General features: G+C 38.7%; 2 protein-coding genes across 2 annotated transcripts in view; one reads left to right on the top strand and one right to left on the bottom strand.

Moving 5' to 3' along the window:
* FRK (fyn related Src family tyrosine kinase) overlaps positions 1–4501 on the bottom strand; it is a 49358-nt gene extending 44857 nt beyond the window's left edge. The window contains exon 1 of the mRNA XM_032684246.1: positions 3647–4501. Within this exon, the coding sequence (XP_032540137.1) occupies positions 3647–4077 (431 nt within the window). The 5' untranslated portion in view covers positions 4078–4501. The remainder of the gene's footprint in view (positions 1–3646) is intronic.
* Positions 4502–20119: 15618 nt separating this feature from the next.
* NT5DC1 (5'-nucleotidase domain containing 1) overlaps positions 20120–25546 on the top strand; it is a 138973-nt gene continuing 133546 nt past the window's right edge. The window contains exons 1-3 of the mRNA XM_032682472.1: positions 20120–20354; positions 22316–22407; positions 24068–24139. Coding sequence (XP_032538363.1) covers positions 20262–20354; positions 22316–22407; positions 24068–24139 — 257 coding nt within the window. The 5' untranslated portion in view covers positions 20120–20261. The remainder of the gene's footprint in view (positions 20355–22315; positions 22408–24067; positions 24140–25546) is intronic.

Genomic DNA, 25546 nt, shown 5'->3' with positions numbered 1-25546 from the left:
ATGTTTGGACTGCAATGCTGCAGCAGGCAGGACCCAAGCCATGGATTTTACCTTATCTATTCACACAGATTGTTACTGATTTCATCCAAGTCATTCAACCAGGAAGGGATAGCTCAAGCCAAAGGAAGGAAGCAAAATAAACTTTTTTTAAAAAGATATCATGCACAAATAAGAATTGTTTGACTTTTACCATAAGTTAGTTCTATTATATAAACATATCAGCAAAATTCAATATAAAAAAGTGACCCTGCAATTTTAGCATACAACTTCTATCAATGACTGTTGGTCTGAGGAGAGCAACACAGTAAAGAAATTTCATTCTTTCTCAGTTCTGCTTGAGCATTCTGATAGCCATGGATACTTGAAAATTCCCTTTGATATGAATAGTGTTTATGTTTTGTTTTCCCCAGACTGGAGATATTGCACATCATTTTTGCCCTTTCATCCAGTTATTGATCCACCTTATCAGCACTACTTCAATCACATTGAGCAGAGTCAGAGACTTCCAGGAAGAAAATCTGTTGTCTAAAGAAGTTTCTCACTTTCTTTCTTGCTTTACTTCATTCTCTTTCTTACCAAGGAAAAGTTAAGAAAAAGCTTTTCTCTCTGATAAAAACTCACACATGCTTCAGCAAGGAGACAAACTGGTCTGCTGCTAAGAACAAGCAATGACTTAGCATTATTCTCTGCCAGAATGGACAACACAGACCCAGATGGACTATCTGATCTCTAATTCCTCTATAATAAAGACCATGTCAAAATGTTGATAAGAGAGGGCCAGATAATATTTTGTTGTTAAAAATCTTGAAGATCACAGGCAAAACTGAAATGATTAGTAAAAGAAATGTTGCTGCTCTGCATGCAGCTTTCAAGCATATATTGGCTAAACTTACAGAGTTGTTCTATCAGTCACTATACAACATTTCCTTCCTTCATCCCTTTGTTCAAGTGAATTTATGGAATAGCCATTCATGCATTGGAATGCAATTTTGTTAATAGTTTCTACACAAACATGCTGAAATCAGCTGCTAAAAAATATGGTCAGTTTGGTTTTCTCCACAAGCTTCCTAAGAGTTACACCATAAATCAAGTCTTTTTCTCAGAACAGTATAGCCAGTTTGTCTTGGTCTATTAAGTTGAAGATGCAGTCTAGAAAAAAGTTAAAATTCACATTGTCTCTGCAGATATACAGGAGCTGTCTGGTGCTACAAAATGTGCATTTGATTAGGTCAAGTATACACTGTAAGTATATGGTACATATGCATTTTGGCAGGTGAGCATGAGATTGTAAGTCTTCCATTCTTTGTCAGTTCTGTGCAGGGACCATTCAGGACTGCTATATGGGATGCAAGGATGCATTAGAAACTTTGCCTGTTTCCACAAATGTCTATATCATGTCCATGAACAACTGGCAAACACCAATGGGAATTAAAATCAAAATGGAAAGATGAGAGAAGATAAACTTAAGTTTGGGGAGAAAGTATGATTAAAACATTGAATTTTAATTAGAGACACTAGAACAACTTCTTTTGCTACTTGCAGTCTTTACTTTAGGGAAAACAAAGGTTAGTTCTTTAAACCAGCATTACTCTTGCTCTTACTGTTTCGTTAGGACAACAGAGGTGTGAAATACAGGAGGTGGGTGAAAGGGAATTCTTGGAGGAAATCGTAGCAAGGGATATTACATTTTGATACAAGGCAAAAAAATCCTCATCGTGAGGTTGAAAAGCTCAACTGGAAATGCTCAACAAAGCAAAGAGTCTATATTTATTTTGGCCAGGTATGAGTTGGGATGACTGGTTCAAATGTCCTTCGGAGGCCCTTCCTAACCTGAGTAAGTCTATGGCTGTATGTGTGTGGGCTGACAGCAAACAGTCTTGTATATATATGAAGATTGCTAAAGCCAACTGACTTATAAAGAAATCTGAGGAAAGACAATATGTTTAGGCAGATTAGTCTTGCTGTGAAATTAAAAACTCATCTCTGAGAAATTACTCCGAGAGTTGTAAAAGCTCTCCATTTTTTCCTCTCCGGTATTCTACCAATCGATAAAGAAGAATGTTTTGCTGTAACTTAGTCTTTATTACTAAAGAGAGAAAAGTATATAAGAAGAGTAAAAAAAATATTTTTCAGTAACAAGTGAAAAAACAGAGGTTACACAACAACACACTTCGGTAAACTTAACTTTGTATTTGAAGCTATAGGTATAGAAATATAAGAAAGACCTTAAGAGCTGAGACACTGTTTTATAACTGAGCAAAATTACTTTCGAAGTATTAACAGCATGAAGAAATCCTAGACAACTTCTAATAAAGCTAACTCTAGAAAGGGAGCAAAGGCCAAACTGAGCTGAATTAAAGCCTACCACCATTTCTCTAGTGATTCAGAAAATGCCTTCCCTGCAGATTAATTTCTGCAATTGGAAGAATTTTTTGAGCATGACTATTGAAAGTGTTGTCTGTCTGAATACAGAAATATAGAAACAGCTGGTCAGACTCCGGAAATTAAAGTCTTCATGTTAGAGAAGAATCCTATACCTGCCCTAAAATGCCTCTAGTACAAATCCTACAGATGATAAAAGACTAGCATAATCATCTCTGAGCCAATTTTCCTAGCCCTTGGCAATATAGTGAGCTGACCAGGTCAGAGATGATTTGGATTTCTGGTCCAAATGAGATTTAACTGAAAAGCTGCAACATCATCCCTCTAAAGACAACATTAATTCTGAGACTAATAACGAATGCCTTTTCTGCTGTTTCTTTACCCACTGATAATTTTTGCCAAAACATACCTCCGGAACTGAAGTCAGATGAATTTCAGCAAATGCTGCCTCTGACTGCAACATGCAGAAGTAACTGTGAAGCCCAGGCTGACTCAGACCTTACTCATCCTCACTAGGGAGCCAAGTGACTGATTCCTTGTGATTTCTGCTCTATATCAGAATATTAAATAAGATTGGGCATGTTTTGAAAGGGCAGAAAAACATGGGATGCATAATTAAATTCAGTGAAAGTTTAACAACTTCCATTTGTACTCCATTGCTATATCTACTCTTTTGCCCCCTGCAGTACTTCCTCCAGTTAAGTTTGTCCTGAGAGTAGAGATTTGCATCCAAAGAATAAGCAAATAATGTAGAAGAAATCATAAGAAACTTATCTGTTAGAGACTCACCCATCATTTGTAAGAAGATTGAAAGGTGTAAAGGTAGCTTCCTGTAACTCTGATTAATTGGTAACTTTGCAGCTTGTTAGGCTGAACGCTGTTCAGGGCGGGAGTCATACATTTTCACCCTCTGCGTAGCATCCAACACACACTTACTGTTACACCAATAAAAATAATGAACTATCACAGTAGTAAAGTGCACTGATCTTCCCAGATAGTTCTTAAACAAGTGATTAGGGTATATCAGAAAGGGAAATTATTTTAACCAAAATAAAACCCCTCCATATTCTGCCTTTTGTAATTTATTTTCTTGTGACCACAGTGCCTTTTCCTTCCACATGCCCAGCACTACCACCACTGGGATCACCAGACGCTGAGTGTGGCAGGGCACTACTCAGCAAGGGAAAAGGCTGTAACTTCCTGTCCCAAACCCATTCAACATAACAGAAAACAGTTTGCAGTGCACATTACGTGGGTTACTCACGGCTCAGCTTCAATGCTCTGGTCAGCAGCTATGTAGTTAGCAGGGATGTAGCCCTCGAGCTTGCGTCCAGGACAGACTGACCCCGTTGGCAGGAGGAGCCTAGCATACCACCAGCCCTCGTGGGATGCATTCAGCACTTCCAGCTTATCCCCAGCTCGAAAGCTCAAGTCCTCCTCAGTGCGAGCGTCGTAGTCAAACAGTGCCACAAAGGTGCAAATGTTCGCTAGATGCTGGCCAGGCAGTGGAGGTAAAGGTTTCTCTTTTATCGTATGCTCTAGGTCCTTCTGTCCTGCTTGGAAGTCAGGCCTTACCACAGCAAGGTTGGCGAAGACTTGGCCCACTTTGTCATCCTGCTCATCATTTGTCCCCAAGAATAAGCAGGGGATGTAAGGTTCCAAACAGGGGCAGTGCTTCTGGCAAAAGTTTCCCATCCTGGCTTCTTGTTCCTTCCTCTGCTTCTGCTTTTCTTTTGCTTTTCCCAGCTGCAAGACCCTTAGACCAGTTTTTGCACCATCAACATTTCACCTTTTTGCAGATTTCTTCTCCCCCTCCTCCTTTGGCACAAAATGAAACAACTCTTGGCACAGCTGGAAGCTCCTCTCCAAACCCCACTGAGAGTTCATTACAGGCAGCTCCCAGTTAGGGAGTGAAACCTGAGCATTCAAGTGCCAGCGCACACGTGGAAGAAATTTCTCACTTCCTTTTCAGAACAGGAAAGCAACACAACGGCTGTGCTGGGCTGAGCTCTGGGAACAATGGAAAAGTGTGGAGCCTCTTCTGCTACAGCAAAACAGTAATGTCAGAACATCTAAGCAAGGGAGGCTTCTCAACTCCTACTGCTTGGGATGGGTGTTTTCTTAGCTCAGGTGGGGTCCGGTCATATGATCAGCAGTTAATGTAGGCAAAGTCTGTCTTGGTAATCATTAGCCAAGCTGAACTGCCTGTTTCCTCAGTAGTCTCTGACGTGGACAGCTTAACTGAATATTTCTTTTTGTTTCCTGGTTTCTACTGGTTTCGGTTCGCAGTGGGAAACCTTTGCTCACCTGAGACTGGCAGACGCCCTCACCTGGAGTACACTTGTGGCTCCTGCCTTCACTTACACCTGGGTGCATTCCCTACCAAGTGCTTACCCTTTACAACCCCTTGGTTTTTTCTACTCAGCTGGGTTTGGCACTTCTTATAAGGAAAAACAAAAATATACAGCTTACAGTAATAAAGCGGCAGATTTTAATGCATTCCTTATTCTGCATTTTAAGAAAACAAAGACATCAGCCAAAAAAAATAGCTCTAGGTGGTTATCTAATTATATCAAGCCCATATAGAAGTAATGACTGTCTTCCAGTCACCATGTAAACCAATGAAACTGCATTGACCAGTATATTCCCATTTCTAAAGCACTTATAACCTGGCATACAGATCAAGCACGAGTGTCTAGATACTGCTATGGCAAAGCAGGCTAAGGAGCTGGCTGCCATATCACAGCAGTGCAAACCAAGCTTTACAGCTGCTGGAAATCACCACAGCCTGCAGGACATGCAATGCTTGGAGTAGGAGCAAGAAGCACAGGAAATAAGCAGATAGCCTGTCTGCATTTTGTGGTGGCATTTCAGTAAGAGGTAAACTCTTACAGATGAGAGTCTATTAACTGAGGTCAATCAAAACTCACACATGGACCTATGGCTTCCTGGTGATTAAGAAAACCTGACTTCTATGATTTTCTTTTCTTTTTTTTTTTTTTTGGTCAGGAACATGGTGCTGTTTTCCTAAAACGTTTACACATCTCGCAGCTTCATTTAGAGTTGCTGACTTCTGTTGCTTTACTTTACTAGAAAGAAACCAACCAAACAGCAGAAACAAGTCACTTGTTTTCATCAAGTCTCTCATTCGTTTGAATAAGGAGACCGGTGGCAGAGGCCTACTGATGAACTAGGGACTTTGGAATGACTGAAAAAATCTCCACTTCAAGTGTATTACTATCAAGTGCATCTCCACTGGAGAAGGATGAGGAACTGGTCACACACTCCTCTTCCGCAATGCTGCAAAACAAGTTAAATAAAGGAGGAAGTACTATACACATTAAGTGATCACTAAACCTCATGATCTGTAGTGAACTCTTTGGATCTGATAAAAAAATAGCATGCTGATTTTGCAGATTATGAAAATAATATTTAGTTTCTGAAGCACCACTGGAGAAGATTTTTCACCACAGCAATTATTAGTTACACCATAACAAGAACACAGATATCCAAGAGATATTTACTTTTCTTACGTGTGATAGACAATATCCAAAGGCAGGAAAGGCATGTGTTAATAAAAAAACTATCTTCATTAGTCTTGTTTAAAGAATTATCTACATTTACTGAAAGCACAGAATATTAGAAACTACTATTAAGTAAGCTGGGGATTTTCAGTTTGCATATTTGATTGATTTTCCCAGTAATGTTTTGTGTTTCTGGCAACTTGGGCATTAATCTGGTAAAGATTTGCATACATGTTTCCTGAACAGAATAGATTCATCATGACAACGGAGTCATTTGCATCATACAGAATCAATTTCCTGCACAGTTCTTTAAGGATCAAGGTCCATATTTACACTGAGGTACCAAAATACAAACTCATTAGAAATCACACTATATTCACTGAGACCATTCAGCTAAGTATTTATAACTATAGAACTGGGCTTAAGCCTTGTGTATATGACTACCTTACTTCAAAGAGCTCCAGGAATTAAATTCATCTTCTCTCTAAATTTATGCCCCTTCTCAGCTTTACAAGAGCAGAAAGAATTTTGCTGGGAGTGATAAATAACTATAAACCAGATTGCTCTCATACAGATCTTCAGGACCAGTTCTGTGCATTAAAGAAGTAGACTTTAACAAACTGCCATTAAATTCATTAGTCAGATTTAAAACTCTCCTCAAAAAGAGAGAGAAGTGGGGTTACTGAGATCTGATGAGCAGATTCCCTAGCCCATGTGGGATGGGCCAGTAAGTGAGGTGTGGTGGCCACACTGCAGCAGTGCCTCCGCGAGGGTCTTTGTTCCCATCCTGGTGACTTTACTGAAGATTTGCTGCATATCTGAAAATAAAGCAGTACTCTTTATGGTTTAGAGACTATATAATTTTATCACAGGCAAGAAAAAAAAATAGCATGTAATAAAAATGTTCTTACTGGTTTTACTGAAAAAAAGTAAAGTCTGATAAATCCCATAATCCTAATTTTCATATTCACTGGAACAAATTAAGATAATCATGTATATTCAGGGGCTTTTCAATATAAACTATTGTCTGAGTCCTCTGCATTGGTATTACATGTAATTTAATAGGATAATCTTTGCAGCACCTATTTCTCAGCTTAATCTAATTCTTTTGCCTTGCATACCACTATATTTTCCTTGTTTGCAAGAGGAGGCCAAACAGTTCTGCATTGCTTATTGGCCTTCTGCATCTTTATTTAATTTGTTTGGGGGGCTGAATACCAAAGCAGAAATTGTTCAAATAAATAAGCTACTGTGGGTAAAGTGACTGTAAAAACTTAATCAGATATATTGATGAATTTTATTAGCAAAAATGCTTTGAGAAGGACACAAGAGTGTCACCTCATTCTTACAGCCAGCACTAGCTAGTGAGAAAGATTAATTTATTATAACCAGAATGGCACATTTACAGTATGGATACTGAAATTTAGTATTCTGGTGTCTATGTTATAAAAAAACACCCATTAATATTGCAAGTAGTTTCTTGAAATATGCAACACCTTAAAACAAAGATGGATCATTTAAAAGCTGTGTCTGACAGGACCATATAAACTTAGATTTTAGAAAAGGGAACAAATCTATTCAGTCCAGCAGTACTTTCCCCCTTCAAACTAAGTAATTCCCCATTGCTTTTAATGTATACTTCCTGGTATAAAGGAAAAAAATGGATGATAGATATCTGAAGTTTCTTTTTATATTCTACATGATGCTTACAAAGTCCAGTAAGCAAGACTCTTGCAAAGAGCCTTCTGCCTGCTTAAAGGATTAATTTGTACTCCTCTAAATCCATTAAATCAAATTCTAATTAACTTAGAGTCAATATTCTTTAGGCCTTGTTTATTCTACAAAATAATCATGTTTAAACATGGTAGTGAAACATATTTCTCTTAGTTGTCTGAATGGAGAGTGTTAATATTGTTAATAATATGTGTTAATATTATATGTTTTAGTAAGCTTAGTACAAACCTAATCTACAGTACTGATATTAATTGAAGTGCTCTTGGAATGAGGTCCTGCTCTGCATGAAGTAAGGTATCAGACTGAGTTGTATTAAATAAGTACAGATAAGATTTGAATCCATAATATTTCAAAAGTCTTGTTTTGATATATTTTATTTGTGTTCCATGCTTTCAAAAATGATTTTGTATGACTTTTAATTACAGATATTTCCTATGAGTATTGATTTGTATGTGCTCTGTATGGAACTCTTGGTATAAATACATAAAACCTTAGAGTTTCAGAAAAAAATGAACCCTTCTTCAACACATAAATATGCTCATCCATATTTCAGAGACAAGGAGTGAACATCACTGAGCATCAGTCTTTGGTACTGATGATACACGATGTTTGGAACAATTCCCCTATGCCATGCAGAGAAGAATTACAGTTTGAACAGTGCTCTGCTGGGGAAAAAAGAATATTCCAAGGCAATATCCACCAACAGTTTTGTTAAGAAATATGAGTCCGTTCAAACTGGAAATTAAAAAAGAGAATACTTTTCCTTAATAAGACAAGATCAAAACAGAAACAAACATTTTCCTTCATAATTGCTTTGAATTCTATAAACAGTAAAAAACTCCATGTAGGAAAATGAGGAATTAGGATATAAAATACAAGAATTGTAATTAAATAATGTATGAGACTGCTGCCTATATCGTAACTTTCTGTATTGCATAATCTTTTTCAAGTTAGGAGCTATACTGTTGCATCAATGTATGTTCGTTTAAATATTTGGCATTATACACCTCTCTTAGAAAAACTTCTTAATACATTCTGATAAAGCAAGTCAAATGTTTTAGCAAAGTAAAATGTTCAAGTAATAGGATCTTTAAAGAAATTAGAAGAAAACCAAAAGCATATTGCTTTGAATATGTGCTTAGGAAACTATTTAAATGATTAAAGATTTTAAAGTCATGTAGGTTTTTTCAGGTAACAAATTGAAATAAAGCACAGTGAGGTTTTTTTATTACAGCTGCCTTTTCAGCTATATCTCTTTTCATTTGCACATTAAAATGGAACACAATACCACCACTTTGTAGCTTTTTTATAATCCTTTTAATCAGCACTTCCATTTTGTTTCTGTAATTTACAAATTGCTATTCTTTTCAGTGAAAATAAATTATGTGCTTAATTTCACTCTTGACAAAATTATTTACTCTTATTGATTAATCATTGTCTTGGTTTTGTCTATTATCTTAAACTATAAATCCACAAAGATGTAGAGTTATATTTGATTCGGCATTTTCCAATTTGAAATCTTTTGCATTTGTAATGAGAAAACTCTGGCTATTTATTTCCATAAGGCTAATCCAGTAATCCATCTCTACTCTAGAAAGCATTAAAAGTACACTTTCAAGTGCTTTGGTGATGAGGGCTGCTTATTTATTAACCAAATTCAAGCCTGAAACAGGCTACATCCGACAACAAAGTAACAGAGAGGAATAAGGCTCTGTCAAGGACTGACAGAATAGAGATTTTGCTATTTGTTCAAACAAACAAATCTCGCTCTGCTCAAATTTAATGCAAGTTTTGCCATTATTGGCAATGGGACCAGACCTCAGCCATTATTTTTCATTTCTTTGTACATTATTCTAAATGATATACAGCCCACACTGTTAAAAATTGTAAGTTAATTTGCTTTCTATGAAGTAGCCTCTGAATAAAACCAGAGAGCTGCAGCTCTCTAAGGCATAAAAAGTACTTCTAATTGAATTTATCTCTGTGTGGGAAAAAATATGGCAAAAGGATGACAAAGATGGCATGTTATCAGCAAACATGACTTTGCAATTCTTTTAAGAAAATATATACCAAATCTGACCCTACTATAAATAGTTGTTAAATTTAGAAATTGTATGTATTTATGAAGACTTTATGATGAGTAAAGATTATTTCTCACATAACACTATCAAAGTCTGCATGCTATGCCGTGGATGTCTTGTGAACATGATTTACCATTTTTATCTTAAGCTGGAATTGCATCAAAAGAAGTCCAAAGAGAGATAGATAGAAAGGGATAGTATAACAAAGAACTATACTCATTGTTTCAACTGTGAGTGAAAGTGTGGGGGTTTTTTAAAAAATAAAATCATCACTCTCTCCTGACCTTTACTGTGCCTGGGAAAGGCAGCATCTCACAGGAAGCTAAAATTCACAATTAGAATATACGGATATACCATATAAAGGAACGTATCTTATTAATTACTTTAAATTGCTAAAATATTAAATGCAAAACCAACAGAAAAATGCTAGCTATTAATAATAGAATAGAATAGAACAGTTCAGCTGGAAGTGACCTACAATTATCATCTGACTGACTACTTCAGGAGTGACCAAAAGCTAAAGTATGTTATGAAGGGCATTGCCCAAATGCCTCTTAAACACTGACAGGCTTGGGATATCAACTACCTCTCTAGGAAGGCCATTCCAGTGTTTGACCACTCTCTCAGTAAAGAAATGCTTCCTAGCATCCAGTTGGATCCTCCCCGATGCAACTTTGAACCATTCCTACATGCCTTGTTAATAGATCTCAGGGACAAGACATCAGCTCTTCCTCATCTACTCCACTTTACTTTTATCCTTCCTGCTAGATAGATCATATTTAAACAAACCAAACAAACCACATTACTGGAAATTGTGCATACATAGGCTTTTATACAGCTAAAATCTCTGTAAAAAAGAAAAGGACTGGGTCTATAATCAGTTTCCATGACTATATGAACACTGTGCACTCTCCATCCACCTTCCTGACTAGGTGTCCTTCTCTCCTTGTATATTTTCTAGTTTTCTACCACCTGTTTTCTTTCTGTTGTATCTTCCTTTCACAGTGAGGTGCTGTACAAAGAACATTACCCAAAATGTAAGATACTCTTTACAAACCAGAGAAAAGGGGATTAGAAGTGCCCCACAGCAATCTCAGGATGTGCACTTATATATTTGCCATATGAAAAGGAAAGGATAGGTAGAAAAGGAAGCTACAAAACAGGGGGTTACTTCAAAATTATGTTGGGAAGGAGCAGCCATGTTATGTCTTAAACTCTGGAAACTAAAATCTTAAACACCATAATGTAGCCATGGCTAGGGTACAGCTGATTTAAAACCATTATCTTACCTAACCATCTTCAGATGCCTAGGTATAATCTGAGGGTCAACAAATACCAGTACTTAAATTACTAATTTCTATATTTGATTCAGTTTAAAAAGTCTTAAAATCATGTTTGTCTTACTCTGAAGTTAGTGACAATATACTCACTGGTTTAACTGAGAGCAAGATTACCTTTTTACCCTTAGTTCATGTATCATTTTTTTTATCAAATTTTGACTTATATTTAGAATAGTATTAATGTGTAAGTAAAGATGCAGTATGTGAAGTTATTTCTTTACTGTGTTTCAGCATCAGTCTGATCTGTTTCTATGTGTGCAAAATCCAAAGTTTCACAAATGAAAAGGATGCAACTTGTCCCGAAAATATGTATACTCATAATTTTCTTTGTTTCCTTTTGTTTCTGTATTCTTCTCTCCGTCTAGAGATATAGAAACTTTCTAGAACATTACCCAACATGCAAGAAATTATCTTTATAAACATAGGGAAAGGGAATAGGAAGCCAGCAGCTTTAGTGATACTCACTTACAGTGAGCATTTCTGATATAGATTTCAGTTAATGTAGACAAAATAATTTAATTCTTTAGCTGGCAAAATTTTCTCAAATTTGTATTCCACAGCTTTAAAAGTTATCAGAATTCCCTCTCTCTGTCAAGAGCATGAGGCTCAACACAACAATATAGGTTAACGCAAACATAATGTTTTCCTAAAAGTAGAAGAGGTGGCTCTGATCTTCTTTGCAGACTTACATAGAAACAGAATACAGATCTTTATAAAGAGTTACATCAGCACGATGGAATCTTCTTGAGACTTAATATATACTTACAGTTTTAGGATATATTCCTCTACATCACTTCTTCCTTATCAAAATCCATCATACTTTTTTTTTAATCTTTTCATCAGATCATTACTAGACAGTCCTAAGAGGCAGAAGCAGAACAGCAAATATCAAATGCAATTTATATTCAAAATAAGCTCTTATATTTTAGATTTATAAGCATTAATATTAGCTTTTTATTATTGTAGCTCCAAGGAATATCACTCTCATTGTCCTTTATATTCAGCAACGAACACATACAGAAGAAAGTATTTCTTGAATAGAAGATCAAATGCTCCTTAAGAAAGATGGCTTATTGTTAAAGAAGGAAAAAATTGAGCTCTCTACTCATCATAGTGATAGAATAGAATTTGATCTTGAAAATCCTAACATGGTAATGATTGTAATTAATTAAGTAACTTGTATGTTACATTACAAGCAGATTTCTATGTTACATTACAGCACGTTAATTATTTCTGTACTCAGTTCTAGTAAGACCAAAACTAGAACAATGTGCCCAGTTTTTGCTCCTGTATTCCAGAAAATTTGATAATGACCTATATGATAATGAAAGAGTGATGAATGAATATCATCCAGATTGACAATGAAAGGTAAACAGGCTCAAAACCCCTCAGCCTTTAAGGAAAGAGCTTAAATAATTAAACAAAAAGAATCTGTGGGAAAACATAGTAGCAGCCTTCAAACAGATAGAAGTCTGGTGCACAGTGATGAGGTTCTCACATCTGCTAGGAATAGGAGACAACATAAGAAAAAAAGATGCATTAGAGCAACAGAGACTGTTTAGAAATGGAGGGAGGAAAAAAGCTCAATGTTCTCTTGTAAGGACTGTTAGAAACTGCCTCAGTGGCTCTGTGGTACATTTTAAGAAGTAGTTAGACAATTGAGTTTTAAGAATATCTGTAGCTGGATTGATCCTGTCCAGGGCAGAAGATGACCGTGTTTAGGTCCTTCCTAGTTCTGTTATCTTCAAGTCTGCAGTTTCATAATTGTGGCATTTCCCATCAGCTCTTCAATAGTTCTGTTCTTTTGTGCAGACTGTGCGTTGAAATACATCCGTTTTTTTAGGTTTTTTTCAATTACTAGCGTCAGGCTTGAAATGCAAGCCTGTAGCCTACTTGACCAACTCATAAATCCTTAGAAGGTCTGAATTAGACATATTTCAGTTTTGCTTATGAAGACATTGAAGCCATAAGCAATTTAAGTTATCTGTCCATGAATACACCGTGAATGAATGGGAAACGACGACCGAGGAATGAGTAGTCCTCCTCTGGATTTTATGTTTAACACTGTAAACATAAAATAACGGTATGTCCAAAAGAACAAAAAAAAAAAACCAAAAAAACTAAATATAGGAGAAATAATAGAAATTGCACAATTCTCTCACTATAAAATTCAAAATGGTCTACTTTGGAAGTATAGCTTCCCCAAAAGTCCATATTTCTAGTACAATTTCTTTTGGCTAAATGTAACATCCATCCAGCTAGAAAAAAAAAATCTTTCAAAGTACCTTTAAACAACTATGAAGAGTTTCAAAATATATATTCACTAAGGGTCCAGCAATAAGTCTTGGCTATTAATCATTCTGACAAAATAATTGATTTTCATTTCCTTCTTTCATGTTGTGTGGGAACAGCCTGAGGTAGATTACAAGATCTGAGAGAGATGATAAGGACAATAAGCAGGCTTTTGAGAGATTCTGAGCACCTGGTGGATTACTGTCTGTTTAACCTTTTGATGAACTATTGGGTTTAGTTTCGGGAATCTTGTCTTTTTAACAGCCTGAATCTCATTTCTATGCTGGTGAGACAGAATGTAAGGAATATGAGATGCCAGATGTAATCAGATATTCCACTTCCAGCAAGATTCTATAAATTTTACGTATGTGATTCCCCTGAAAAAGTTGACGTGTCCATATTTTTTACCATATAAAAAGGCTACTAAACAACCCAATAAACAGTAAAACTTCTGAAATTGCTAGAATTTAATCAAATCTTAATCCTGGTCAATAGTTAAGTATATTCAGCAGGTTTCTGTACCTAGTAACAAGGTACTCTGTCTGCCACAGATTATGTAGTATTTTGCTCAACTTTTAATGGTCTCCTAAAGAAACAGGGAGTACTAGTGACTGTTTTTCAAAGAAAATATATTCCTGACAGCTTTCACTCTCTCACAGAGAACCAGGTTATCCTTAAAATGAATTCATGTTGATAGATCTATGTCACCTAAAGCATTAGTCTTTACCAAGTCATAGGCCTGCTTCTGTATATTCTTAGCTTATTCCTCTGATGGTTCCTAAACAAATGTGTTTCCTTCTTAATGTCCTAAACTTAAAATCAAGAAACCAAATCCATCAATCCTGTTTAACTTTAAACATGTTAAGAAACCCATTGAAAGTACAATGTCATGCCAAAACCTAGAAATGTGTTGTACCTGTTTGACTACCACCCACTACTACTGAGTTTTTCTTCAGGCTGTGATTGTGGGGTCAGAGATGAAGCTAGCTTTATGCTCTTTAGACCCTTTCAGTGTAAATAGGCATGGCGTCATTATGCCAAATCAACTGCATTGTATTTGAATCTGGTTATTGATCCAGCATTAAGAGAGGAAGCAGAATGGTTGTGGTGTATTAGTAGTAAGTGTCTGTAGTATGGGACCTGTGTCATGGCTTTTCAGGAGTTGTTAAGGGTGGCTGTCTGCTGTGGCAGCACCAAAAGGTGCTACAACGATCTGCCTGAGATAGGAGTGAAGTTACAGCAACAGAAATATTTCTCTGGGGACCACCCCAGTCTGAGGGGAGATCTCAGGAGACATGCATACAGAGCTCGCTGAGCTGGGCCAGTTGGGTGAGCCTGAAATGTGAGCTCTGTCCTCCTGTCAGTCTGGGATGAAAGTAACAGTTATCAGACGGGGACTTTGTGCTGTGAAGAGCAAGGAGTTATCCCAGCAGGGAGAGTGGGCATCATGCTTCAGGGGGGATGGAGGTACTCTGTTGGTACAGGATGGGTTGTGAGGCATTCTTCTACCTGTGCACTGAACAATTTCATGGGTTAAAAGCTAAATCAAGTGCAAACCTGAAGTTCATCTTTTACCAGTGTGCTAAAATAAAATATATAAAAAACACTTTTTGGTTTGACTAATGCTACTCCAGAAGTATTCTCATATGTTTTTAAAAACAAACAGCAAAAAATGTTTTGATCTGACTTCTCTGTATGAAGGTGTTCCTTGTCTAAAATGAAAACACTTCATGTTTGTTCAAATTCTTGTCTTATTTTTAGCATGCTCTGCCATAATAATATGAGGGCCTTTTCCCTTTTTTTAACTAAATTCTTATAACCTTTGCCAAGATAGACAAACGGCTACAACTGTATAGCTGGGACAAAACACAACCGACAAAGCCAACTTACACCATCTCAGGACAATACACACGAAGTTTAAGGACAGTAAAATAGACTAGGGTGCAGACGACTCAAAGCTAACTCAGAGGGATGCTCCAATGTGTCGTACTGCTGCCCTCTTAAGGACGAAAAAAGAGAGGAGCTGGAATAACTGTCTCACTCAGAGGCCTGCAACTTAGGTGTGGCAGCTAGGGCGAGGTATTTTGACACGGTTCTTACGTCTTTATGTATGTTACCACACTCTGTTATGCTTCTTTTGCTCTCCTGGACATGTTAGTGCACTCCTGTACTCTAAACCTACATGGTGTTAGGAGCCTGTTCTGTGTGGAAAGCAGGTATCAGGCGTGATGTTCTGGGCCCCTCAGCTCAGGAAGGATATTGAGGTCCTGGAGCAGGTCCAGAGAAGAGCAACAAGGCTGGTGAAGGGACTCGAGCACAAGTCCTATGAGGAGAGGCTGAGGGAGCTGGGCTTGTTTAGCCTGGAGAAGAAGAGGCTCAGGGGAGACCTCATCACTCTACAATTGCCCGGATGGAGGTTGTCTCCCAGGCAACTATCAGTAAGACAAGAGGGCATGGTCCTAAGCTGTGCCAGGGGAGGTTTAGGTTGGATATTAGGAAGAAATTCTTTACAGAGAGGGTACTCAGACATTGGAATGGGCTACCCAGGGAAGTGGTGGATTCTCCATCCCTGGAGGTTTTTAAGATGAGACTGGATGTGGCACTTAGTGCCATGGTCTAGTAACCACAGCAGTGGTGTTGGATCAACAGTTGGACTTGATGATCTCGGAGGTCTTTTCCAACCCGGTTGATTCTATAATTCTATGATACAAACAAAAAGGCCCCTTTGCATGTCTATAAAAGGCTTTGACACATCAGACCTCCTACTTCACACCTGTTTCCTGCAGGTTGCTAAACCGTGAGGATGCTGAGGGTGGGCAGCAGCTGCTGCCCTATCCTACCAGCTCCATCGGTAGCTGTGCCCCGGGGCCTGTGGGCTGGAGGGGGAATCTCCCTTGGGGTGGCCTTGCAGCCCCAGTCTGAGGGATGCTGCAGCTGCAGGTAAGCCACACCACAAGCAATTCTACCAATTAGAAGTTTCCCCTACTAGGACAGGATTTATGATTTTTTCCCAATTACCATGTATTTACAACATAAAAGCAATTACTTTGATGCATAAATTAACCACAGGAAAACCTAAAATAATCTCAGTCAGGACCTGATAGGCCAACAGTTCAACCTCAGTTATGTGGATATCTGAGTGGCTCATGGTGCCATCCAACTTGAATAATAGAGCTGAAAGGGTGCTGTTAACACATAAAGGTAGTTCAGTTGTTGCAGATAATTTCTGTTAAAGGCAGCTCCTTTCTGAGAAAGGTTGTAGTATGGGATGTCAGTGTGTTTAAAGGATTCATCTGAAAGGAAGAAACTGAAACAGAAAACACCTCTAAGACAAAAGAAAAATAAATAAAATGGGGGCTTGTGTGCTGAAAGTAAATTGCCCAGGCTTTCCTCTTATCAGGTTTGTACTAAAAATACGGAAGATAACAGTTATTCTCTCATTTATCTTCTCTTTCCCCAGAACTGAAAACCAATTCTCTTCATCAGTATTTTCTCTATTTCTTGTTGTCAGACTTCTAATTTAATCTTCAGCTTCATGTACCTGAAATTTAACTTGCTGAATCTCTCCCTAGGTGAATATTGTTCCCTACACAAAGTGGTTACAGATTAAATATGATTAGTACTTTCGTGTTGTAAATTCTATGACAGCTTGTCATTACTGTCAATATAATTGTGCAGCATTCACAAAATCTGGATTTTCAAGATTATCTTCAGTTGACAGTGAATACAGTGACCAGAGGGTTTGACAAGATTATCTCCCAACCCAAACCATCCTATGACTCAATCAATGAATGTATGATTTTCAGTATCTGTCCAGATGTTTCAATACTTCAGTGTGTTAAGTTGCTGTTGTGTTTTAGAGGCTTAGCCTGTAAAAAAAATTTATACCATTTAAATGCCATAATCTAAACACCACTTTGGAAGCTACATGAATCCTTTTGCGGGTGGGGGCAAAATAACTCTGGAATATGACAGCTGTACGGGTATAATTTGCAAGGCAGACAAACTTCATGTGAGGATAGCATAAACACCAGCTGTGGGTGAACTCTTGGACCTACTGAAGTCAATCAAAATTGTGGCCATTGCCTTCGGTGGTGCAGGAATTTGTTCTCAGTTTTCTAAAGTGAGCAGCTTTAGGAAGGTAAATTGTCTTGTGCTCTGTATTCCCAGGCTGCTGCCTTATCTTGGTAGTTATGATCCCTGTTGTGTGTGATGTCCCAGATGTACCATTTAGTATGTTCAGATTTCACATATAGTAGTTTTTATGTATTTAGGTATATATTTGTTTCTTTAACATGTATCTAAAACATACGTATAATTATGTTTACATAATTTATGATGTTCATACATATATAATGTATGGTGTGCATATAATATACAATGTATATATAATACATGGCATGCAAGTATGTACACACACATTAGGAAGTATATTAATGTTTTTGGAAGATACTGACAACCTTTGAAAGAAGCTGCTATACAGTGGGCTAAGGTAAAATTATGCAATCCATTTCTTTCTTGCTCTTAAGTGCCCATTCTGTCCTACTATTAGTATTTGTGAATGTTATTCCAAATTTCCATGTATTTTCCTGCGCTACCCACTTTCTAAGCTGACACCGAATTTCTCTGTACAATTTTTAAATGTATGTGATAGGTCATGTTATTTAAATTTCTCTCCTCTGTGTCTACCTAAACTTATATAAGTATTTTGTATCTCATTAAACTATTTTAATGTATTTTCAAAAGCGTTTCACTCCATAATACAAAATTATCATTGAGTCATCCAGCAAAATTCAAATAATAATTTTATATCATCAAAATTGCTGCTGCAGACTGCTGCTATGGTTATGCACTCCAACTTATCAATCTACAAAGCACAACACAGCTGTGTATAGGTAAGCAACATGGAAAGACAACTTGTACTAAAAGTTTTATAACAATTGTTTTCAATTCAAATATGTTTTATATTCTATTTATAGCCATACAAGAATTTTTAAAGAAAATATATTTATTTGAATATATTCAACTAGAGTTTTTCATGTTTTGCTAATCAAAGCAAAGTTTTGATGGTGTCACTGGTCTACAGAGAGAAAAGAATAAGAGAAGAATAAGGAGGTCCTGCAAAGAAGGCTGTCAAGCCCAGCTCTTTTAGCATCCTGAGCTCAGCCTTAACAGGACACTATACTGAAGTTCAACCAGAGAGAATAGGACTACATCAATGTAACTCTCATCTATTTGCTTTTCTCCAAACAGTATTTTCTTTCAGACAGCACTTTCTTACTAATTGCACTATGGCATTACTTATTGACCAAAAATTCATTTGATTATGTATTCTGGATACAGACCGTACTGTTCTTAGTGTTATTCTTTTTTTGATTACCAAAGCTGTCAATAAATAAAAAGGTAGCTGGTTGCTTGTGGGGTTTGGTTTTTCCACAGCTAAACGTACAACAAAGCGTGTTTACTGTATAGTGTTGCTTATACCCTGCAGGGAGTTTGATAATCACAGAATCAAAATGGTTTGAATTGGAAGGGACCTTAAAGATCATCTGGTTCCAACCACAATGCCATGAGCAGGGATACCTTCCACTAGACCAGGCTGCTCAGGTTTCTATCCAACTTGGCCTTCAACACTTCATGGCACAGGGCATCCATAACTTCTTTGGATGATCTGTTCCACTGCCTCATCACCCTCATAGGAAAGAATTTCTTCCTTTTATCTAATCTAAACCTACCTTCAGTTTAAAGCCATTACCCCTTTTTCTGTCACTATGTGCCCTTGTGAAAAGTCCCTCTAGGTAAGCCCCTTTTAGGTACTGGAAGGCTGCTGTAAGGTCTCTCCGAAGCCTTCTCTTCTCCAGGCTGAACATCCCCATCTCTCTCAGCCTGTCTTCATAGGAGAGGTGCTCCAGCCTTCCAATCATCTTCATGGCCCTGGCACTGGACTTCTTCCAGCAGGTGCACATCCTTCTTTTGTTGAGGGCCCTATAGCTGGACACAGCAAGAGCGGCATAGGAGGGGCAGAATCTCCTCCCTCGACCTGCTGGCCATGCTTCTTTTGATGCATCCCAGAGCACAGTTGTCTTTCCGGGCTGCCAGTGCACTCATGTTGAGCTTCTCGTCCGCCAACACCCGTAAGTCCTTCTCCTCAGGGCTGCCCTCTGTCCACTGTCTGCCCAGCCTGCTTTTGTGCTCAAGATTGCCCCGAGGCAAGTGCAGGACCTTGGACTTGGCCTCGTTAAATTTCATAAGGTTTGCACAGTCCCACCTCTCATGTATGTCGAAGTCCCTCGGGATGGCATGCCTTTCCTCCAGAGTGTCGACGGCACCACTCACCTTCATGCCGTCATGCCAGACGGCACCACTCACCTTCATGCCGTCGTGAACGTGCAGAGGGGGCATAATGAAGTCGTAGTACTGTTTGTCCACTTACATAAGATAATTGTCTCCGGTAGGGCCCTTGCAGTGTGGCACTGGCCGTCCAATCACTAACCAAGGCTGACTCCTCTTTTCCGCCTGCGCCTTGCAAAAGCTCTCTCAGTGACCCGCGTTTGAGAGGCAGCCACTTGAAGTCAGAAGAGCGGGAGCCCTCTATTCCCACGCCTGCTCCCCAGCACACAAAGCCTCGGCGGGAAACGTGTTTTTTCAAATCGGAGCGCTTGGGCCCGCCTCCGGCCGTCCGCCCTGCGCCCGCCTCTGCGAACGCCGGGTTCGCGGGCGGGCTGTGCCGCAGGTGAGGGCGGCCCCGCCGGGGCGGGGCGAGGTTGTTCTGCGGACACCGCTCCGCTCAGCCCCGCACCGCCCGCGCCGCAGGAAGCGCCGCCTGAGCTCCTTCCTCCTCTTTCTCCTCCTTCTCCTCCTTCTTCTCCTCCGCCCGCCTGCGGTGGCGCGGCGGCGGCGGCTCGGCGATGCAGCAGCACTTTTCCCTGGCTGACTGCGACGTGGTGGGCTTCGACCTGGACCACACGCTCTGCCGGTACCACCTCCCGCAGAGCGCACGGGTGAGTGCGGGCCGGCGGCACGGCCCGGCCAGGGGGAGCCGCGGGAGAGGGACCCCGCTCCAGTCCCCGCCGCATGCCCAAGCGAAAGGGAAAGTGCTGGTTCCCAGGGGTCTGGGGCCGGGACCCCCGCGGCGGGGACAGCGAGCCTCGGGCCGGCTGTCTCAAATATCCACGGAGAAACCTAGGACGATAAGAGAAATACAAGTGCATCTCTCGCCGGGCCCTTCCTCAGCAGGCCTGTGCCCGAGCGAAGAGGACAGCCATATCTTCCTCCCTGAAAAAGGTGCTGCTTTCCCAGCTGTAGCGGCGCTGAGAATAAAGGTGGAGTCCCCCCACCCCCCTAGCCAAATCCAGAGATGCTGCAGAGTGAGGAGTCCGCAGCACTTTGGACAGGCGATCTTTGCAAACTTTCTGGTGCTTATAATAAAACACGGAACTTAGAGGAACTCAGCACCTCTGACTTACCTCTGTTGTGCTTTTCGGAGAGGAACTGTTGTCATGTGCTTTGCCTTCCCGCCCTTGGCACTTTTTTTTTTAAACTCCCTGGTACTCTTTCATTGGCTCGTCCTTCTTTGTTGATGTCAGGACTCTGCCCCGGAGCTATCTTGTGTAATGTACGCTCGTGATAATTTGCCTCCATTCACCTACAGTACATTTTGCACTGCACAGGGCTCCTATGCTAATTGCAAGATATTTCAGAATTTGGTATAGAAACAAATGTTTATGAGCTGCCCCATTTGTTAATAGGCATTGTGCAGAGTATCTTGTGTTGAAAAAGTACATTGCTTCCTTTAAATCTGAGTGAAATTCCATGAAAAGGCATCTTCCTTACAAAAGATGGTTCAACAGAAGCAAGAAAATGTATAAGCCTATTTCTAGCTGGAAACTATACAATTCTAGGCTTACCTTCCATGTTTTTTCTGTTATGCCACACAACAACACATCACGTCTTACACAAGCGCGTTCTTGCTGGTGAGAATGTTGTCTGATGAAGGCAAACATTAGACTATTGATAACTATAAGAGTTTTTAAAAACCCTGACCAACCAATGAACAAAATAGAGGAAAAAAACCAAAAACGTTTATTAGACTTGATTCGGTCTTCATTTTTTCACAGGACACAGAAGCAGACTGACACATGCCTTTTGCATGCCTTCTTATTTCTTAGAATTAAAAAATACTTTTAAAGGCTGACAGGCACTGCTGAAGTTGTAGTTAATTCTTACTCTTTCAGCATTGGTCTTCGTATTTGTCTTTCTCAGACACTACTCATTAATTCCAAGAGCAGCTTTTGTAATTAAAGAAAAAAGGCCAGGGAACAGCTTTAATGAAAGAACTATGACAAAAAGGGAGCAATAACTATTTTTGGATGGTCTTTAAGGACATGGCAGCATCTCCTTAGATGATCTTGTACAGCTTTACTAGCATAGTACATTAATAAATTGCTGACAGTCATACTAAGCCTTTACAGTGTTCTTTCTGAACTTAGAAATAACGACTGTTTATTTAGTAGCTGCCTGTTTCCTTCGAAATATATTCCTTCAAATACTTTTAAAATGTCCCCTAAGGTTAAATATTTATTAGTTTGGAAGCTGCTTGTTGAATCTCAGTAAACATGACATTTAAAATTGAAAACCAAAAAAGATTGAGGAGGGGGAAATAGTGACTAGTCTTTAAGAACTTATCATCTTGGTTTCCCAATAGTCTTGAAGCACAGGGACCACAAGGTAGAACGTTGCAAACTTAATTGTGCTGGACACAGTACACCAGAACTCTTGTGTGTTTTCCAGCCATGACAGAAATAACCTCAGACACTATTTCCCAGTGAGGCAGTAGGCCAGGGCCCCTGGTTTGATTTCACTTAGGAGGCACTAATACTTGCATCTTGTCACTTTCCAAGGAAGCAGTATATTTGATCTCACTAAATCAATATAATTAATGCATGTATTTTTTCATTTGTAGCTAATATATGATAGTTTTGCCCAGTATCTGGTAACGGAGAAGGGTTATGACGAAGACTTGCTGATTCTAGCTCCAGACAGCTTAGACTTCTGGTGAGTACATTGAAGATAATAGAAACTTTTTTCATAACTTCCTTTATGCTATAACTTCTACAAAGCTTGGAAAACAGCTTCTCTTACTAGGCAGTTGTTGTTAGGAGTGTCAAACCCAATTGATAAATCCAAAATTACAGTTTCAAATACTTGTTCTTCATGAGATACTTCTAATGTGATATTCTGAAGAGAGAACTGAGCATGCGAGCTTGCTTTGTCTGTGCTTCTAGCTGTCTGGACACAAACCTTTTAGTCTGACTTACTGTCTTATTTTATGTAGCTTCTTTGTCTTCTACCTTCTATTCAACTGGTAAATCCAGTAACCATCAGAATTTAGTAATTTTTATCTTGACAGATGTGGTTTCATTTGTTTAGGGCATAATAATCCCAACAGCCTTCTGAGAAACCAAGGAAAGGTGATGCGCGAGTAGGTAGTTCTTTGGTGGCATTTCGGGCACAAAGCTGGGATGCAAAAGACTGAAATGCAAGCTCCTGCTCTGAACTCAGTGGTCTCTGAGCAGGACCTTGAACTGAAATCTTTGATCTTCAAATTTTCATAGGTTATTATCTAGGCCATGGCAGTGGGGACTTTAAAGCCGGGTAATCACTAGATTTTTTTAGGAAAAACAGAGATTTTTTAATTAAATAATGCATGTATTCTTGTGTAATGGTTTTTACAATATTTGACTGGACAGTTTCCAATGAGATTGATTTCAACTTCCATGAGACAAGCAATTTGTCACATTTTGAGGCCTGATGCAAGACATCCTTTGTTAAGATCTAGGTGTCTTGGGTTTGATCTCTTATTGAAGCAGGAGGCTCATTAATGTGAACCTAAAAGCCCACAGTGCTGGTAGCTGTGTGTTGGTGCTACTTGCCCAGGTGTCATTCATGAAAGGTTGGGATTCACTTGCTGCCTTCATGTCATATATTTCTTTCTTTTGGATGCCTTATAACGGAGGATGAAGGTGTCATTACTTTTTCAGTCTTGTTTATTCATTTGCATTTTAACCATTGAACTCTGAACTAATTTTTCAAACAACCTAAGTAAATGTAGATTCAATTATTTGGGAGATACAAATCGATTAGGGAGAGTTAGAAACTCTTGCTGAGTGTCTCTCCTATGTGTCAACTCTTGCCCTTGTCAGTGCTGGCTAGAGTGGCAGTGCTTCTACTTCATATGTTCTTTGGTTATTCAGGTACCTCATTTAAAGCAATGTTCTACCCCTCTTTCCCATAATAACTGGTGTTATCAGTCTAGTAATAATAACTAGAGGAGTTGCCACCAAAAAAAAATTCCTTTAATAGAAGTGACTTAATTGTATATGTTTGAATCTTAATCCTCCAACCAATCTGTATGAATAGTCACTGAATGGTGGAATTGGATTTGTTCAGTAGAATTTTGCTATGTAAGTAAAATCCAGTCCTCATTGTGATAATATGTATTTGCTTATATAGAGCATTGTTCAAACATGAAAGTATTTGAAAGGTTCTTGAAAGCTATTTGGAAGCTATTGAAAGGTGACTTCCACGGTTTTGTGTAGCATCATAGCTACAGAAGCACCATAGCTTCTGTAACTGCACGTCACTGATAGATAAGAGGGCATTCCTCTGAAACCATTAACTGTTAGTTCCTTCCTTAAAATCAAATTATTCTTAGTTGCAAAGGCTTGGTGTTGGACATTGAAGAAGGAAACTTCGTGAAACTTGCAGAAGATGGAACAGTTTTAAGGTAATATTTGCAGTAAGGTCTGTATTATTAAACATAAATTGTATTGTTAAATATGCCAAAATTTTATCCCTTTTCTAAATGCCATCTTCAGTTTTGTAAATATTTAAAATACTGATTTCAGCATGCATTCATTTATTAGATGTAGAAGTTGAAATAATCTTTAGTGATGTAGTGCTCAGTTTCTCTTAATGTTACATATGCAGTCTTTTTGTAATGTTTCCCTGTTATCTCGTTTTTAAAAAACATTGGAGACTCTGAGGGCACACTGATCTTGCAAGTAAATTCACTGTTTTGGTGGTTTTGTCTCTTTGTCCAGTTCTACTAAAATCTGGAGTAAGGTTTTTCTTTGAATTGTGAGTAACCTGACTTGGAGGCAGTGCTAATGACTCATGCTAATGATGGGAACACTATTATCTTTGTACCATATACATTCAAAATTCTGCAGGCTTACAATGTATAATTTAAATAGCTTGAGATAAATTAAACACAGAAACTGACACATTCACTTTCAGAATTCTGTGGGGTTTCCTCTTTAAAGCTATATTTTGCATTCAGTAGTCATTTTGGTTCATCCTTAGCTCCTCTTTCACTCCTTTTTTTTTTATTTTTAAACATAGTAAACTGATATTTTGAATCAAAAATCTGAAAAATAAATATACCTAAAGGATATCAGTCCCAGCCCCATTTCTCCCTTATTTTGTTCTAGAATGAAAAACTGTGTAATTTAGTATGCAGGACAGACTCTACTTTTTATTTTTTCTGATAGCATGTGGGAGAAGGAGCTTGAAGATGCTAGGGAAAATCAGAATTCATTAAAAGAAGAAATACCTTTGAGTCATTGCTGTGTATCCCAAAATTCATTTAATAGCATGAATTTTGGAGTACTAAATACACAATTCAAGATTAAAGTGTGTACCTCATTAAAGGCAAGAGTGGTACAGAATTACTTTGCCTGGCATTGCCTACATTTGCTTCAAAATGGGGCCCAATCTGATGGTCAAACTCATTAATTTTTAATTCCTAAAAAGGTTTGTGCTAAAGAGCTGCTTGCAGGGCTCAAACTAGCACTTTTCCATAGTTCTGCCCTGCATTCTGTGAATGTTACGGGGCTTCAGAATGATGTATAGGCTTTCTGCACTGTGCTTTATTGTGCAGTGTATATTGATAGCTCAAGTATAGCGAGTGTCCTCACACAATTGAAAACATTCGAGCAATACAGAGTGATTGTGTTAGCAGGTGAGGCACAGTGGCTGTGCCCCCAGCCAACCAAACCTTTGTGTAGTAAGGCTTTTATCAAAAACTGTAATGTATATGGTAAAAGCTTAGGGCCTGGGAAACTTCTGAGCTATAAAGAGAGTCAGTTTTGATCAACTTGCATGCACTGCAGTATTCTGTTGCAGTGTGTTA

The sequence above is a fragment of the Chiroxiphia lanceolata genome, chromosome 3, assembly GCF_009829145.1.
Source record: "Chiroxiphia lanceolata isolate bChiLan1 chromosome 3, bChiLan1.pri, whole genome shotgun sequence".
Lineage (NCBI taxonomy): Eukaryota > Metazoa > Chordata > Aves > Passeriformes > Pipridae > Chiroxiphia > Chiroxiphia lanceolata.
The sequence above is the reverse complement of the archived record's forward strand: the minus strand, read 5'-3'. Positions and strand labels throughout refer to the sequence as shown.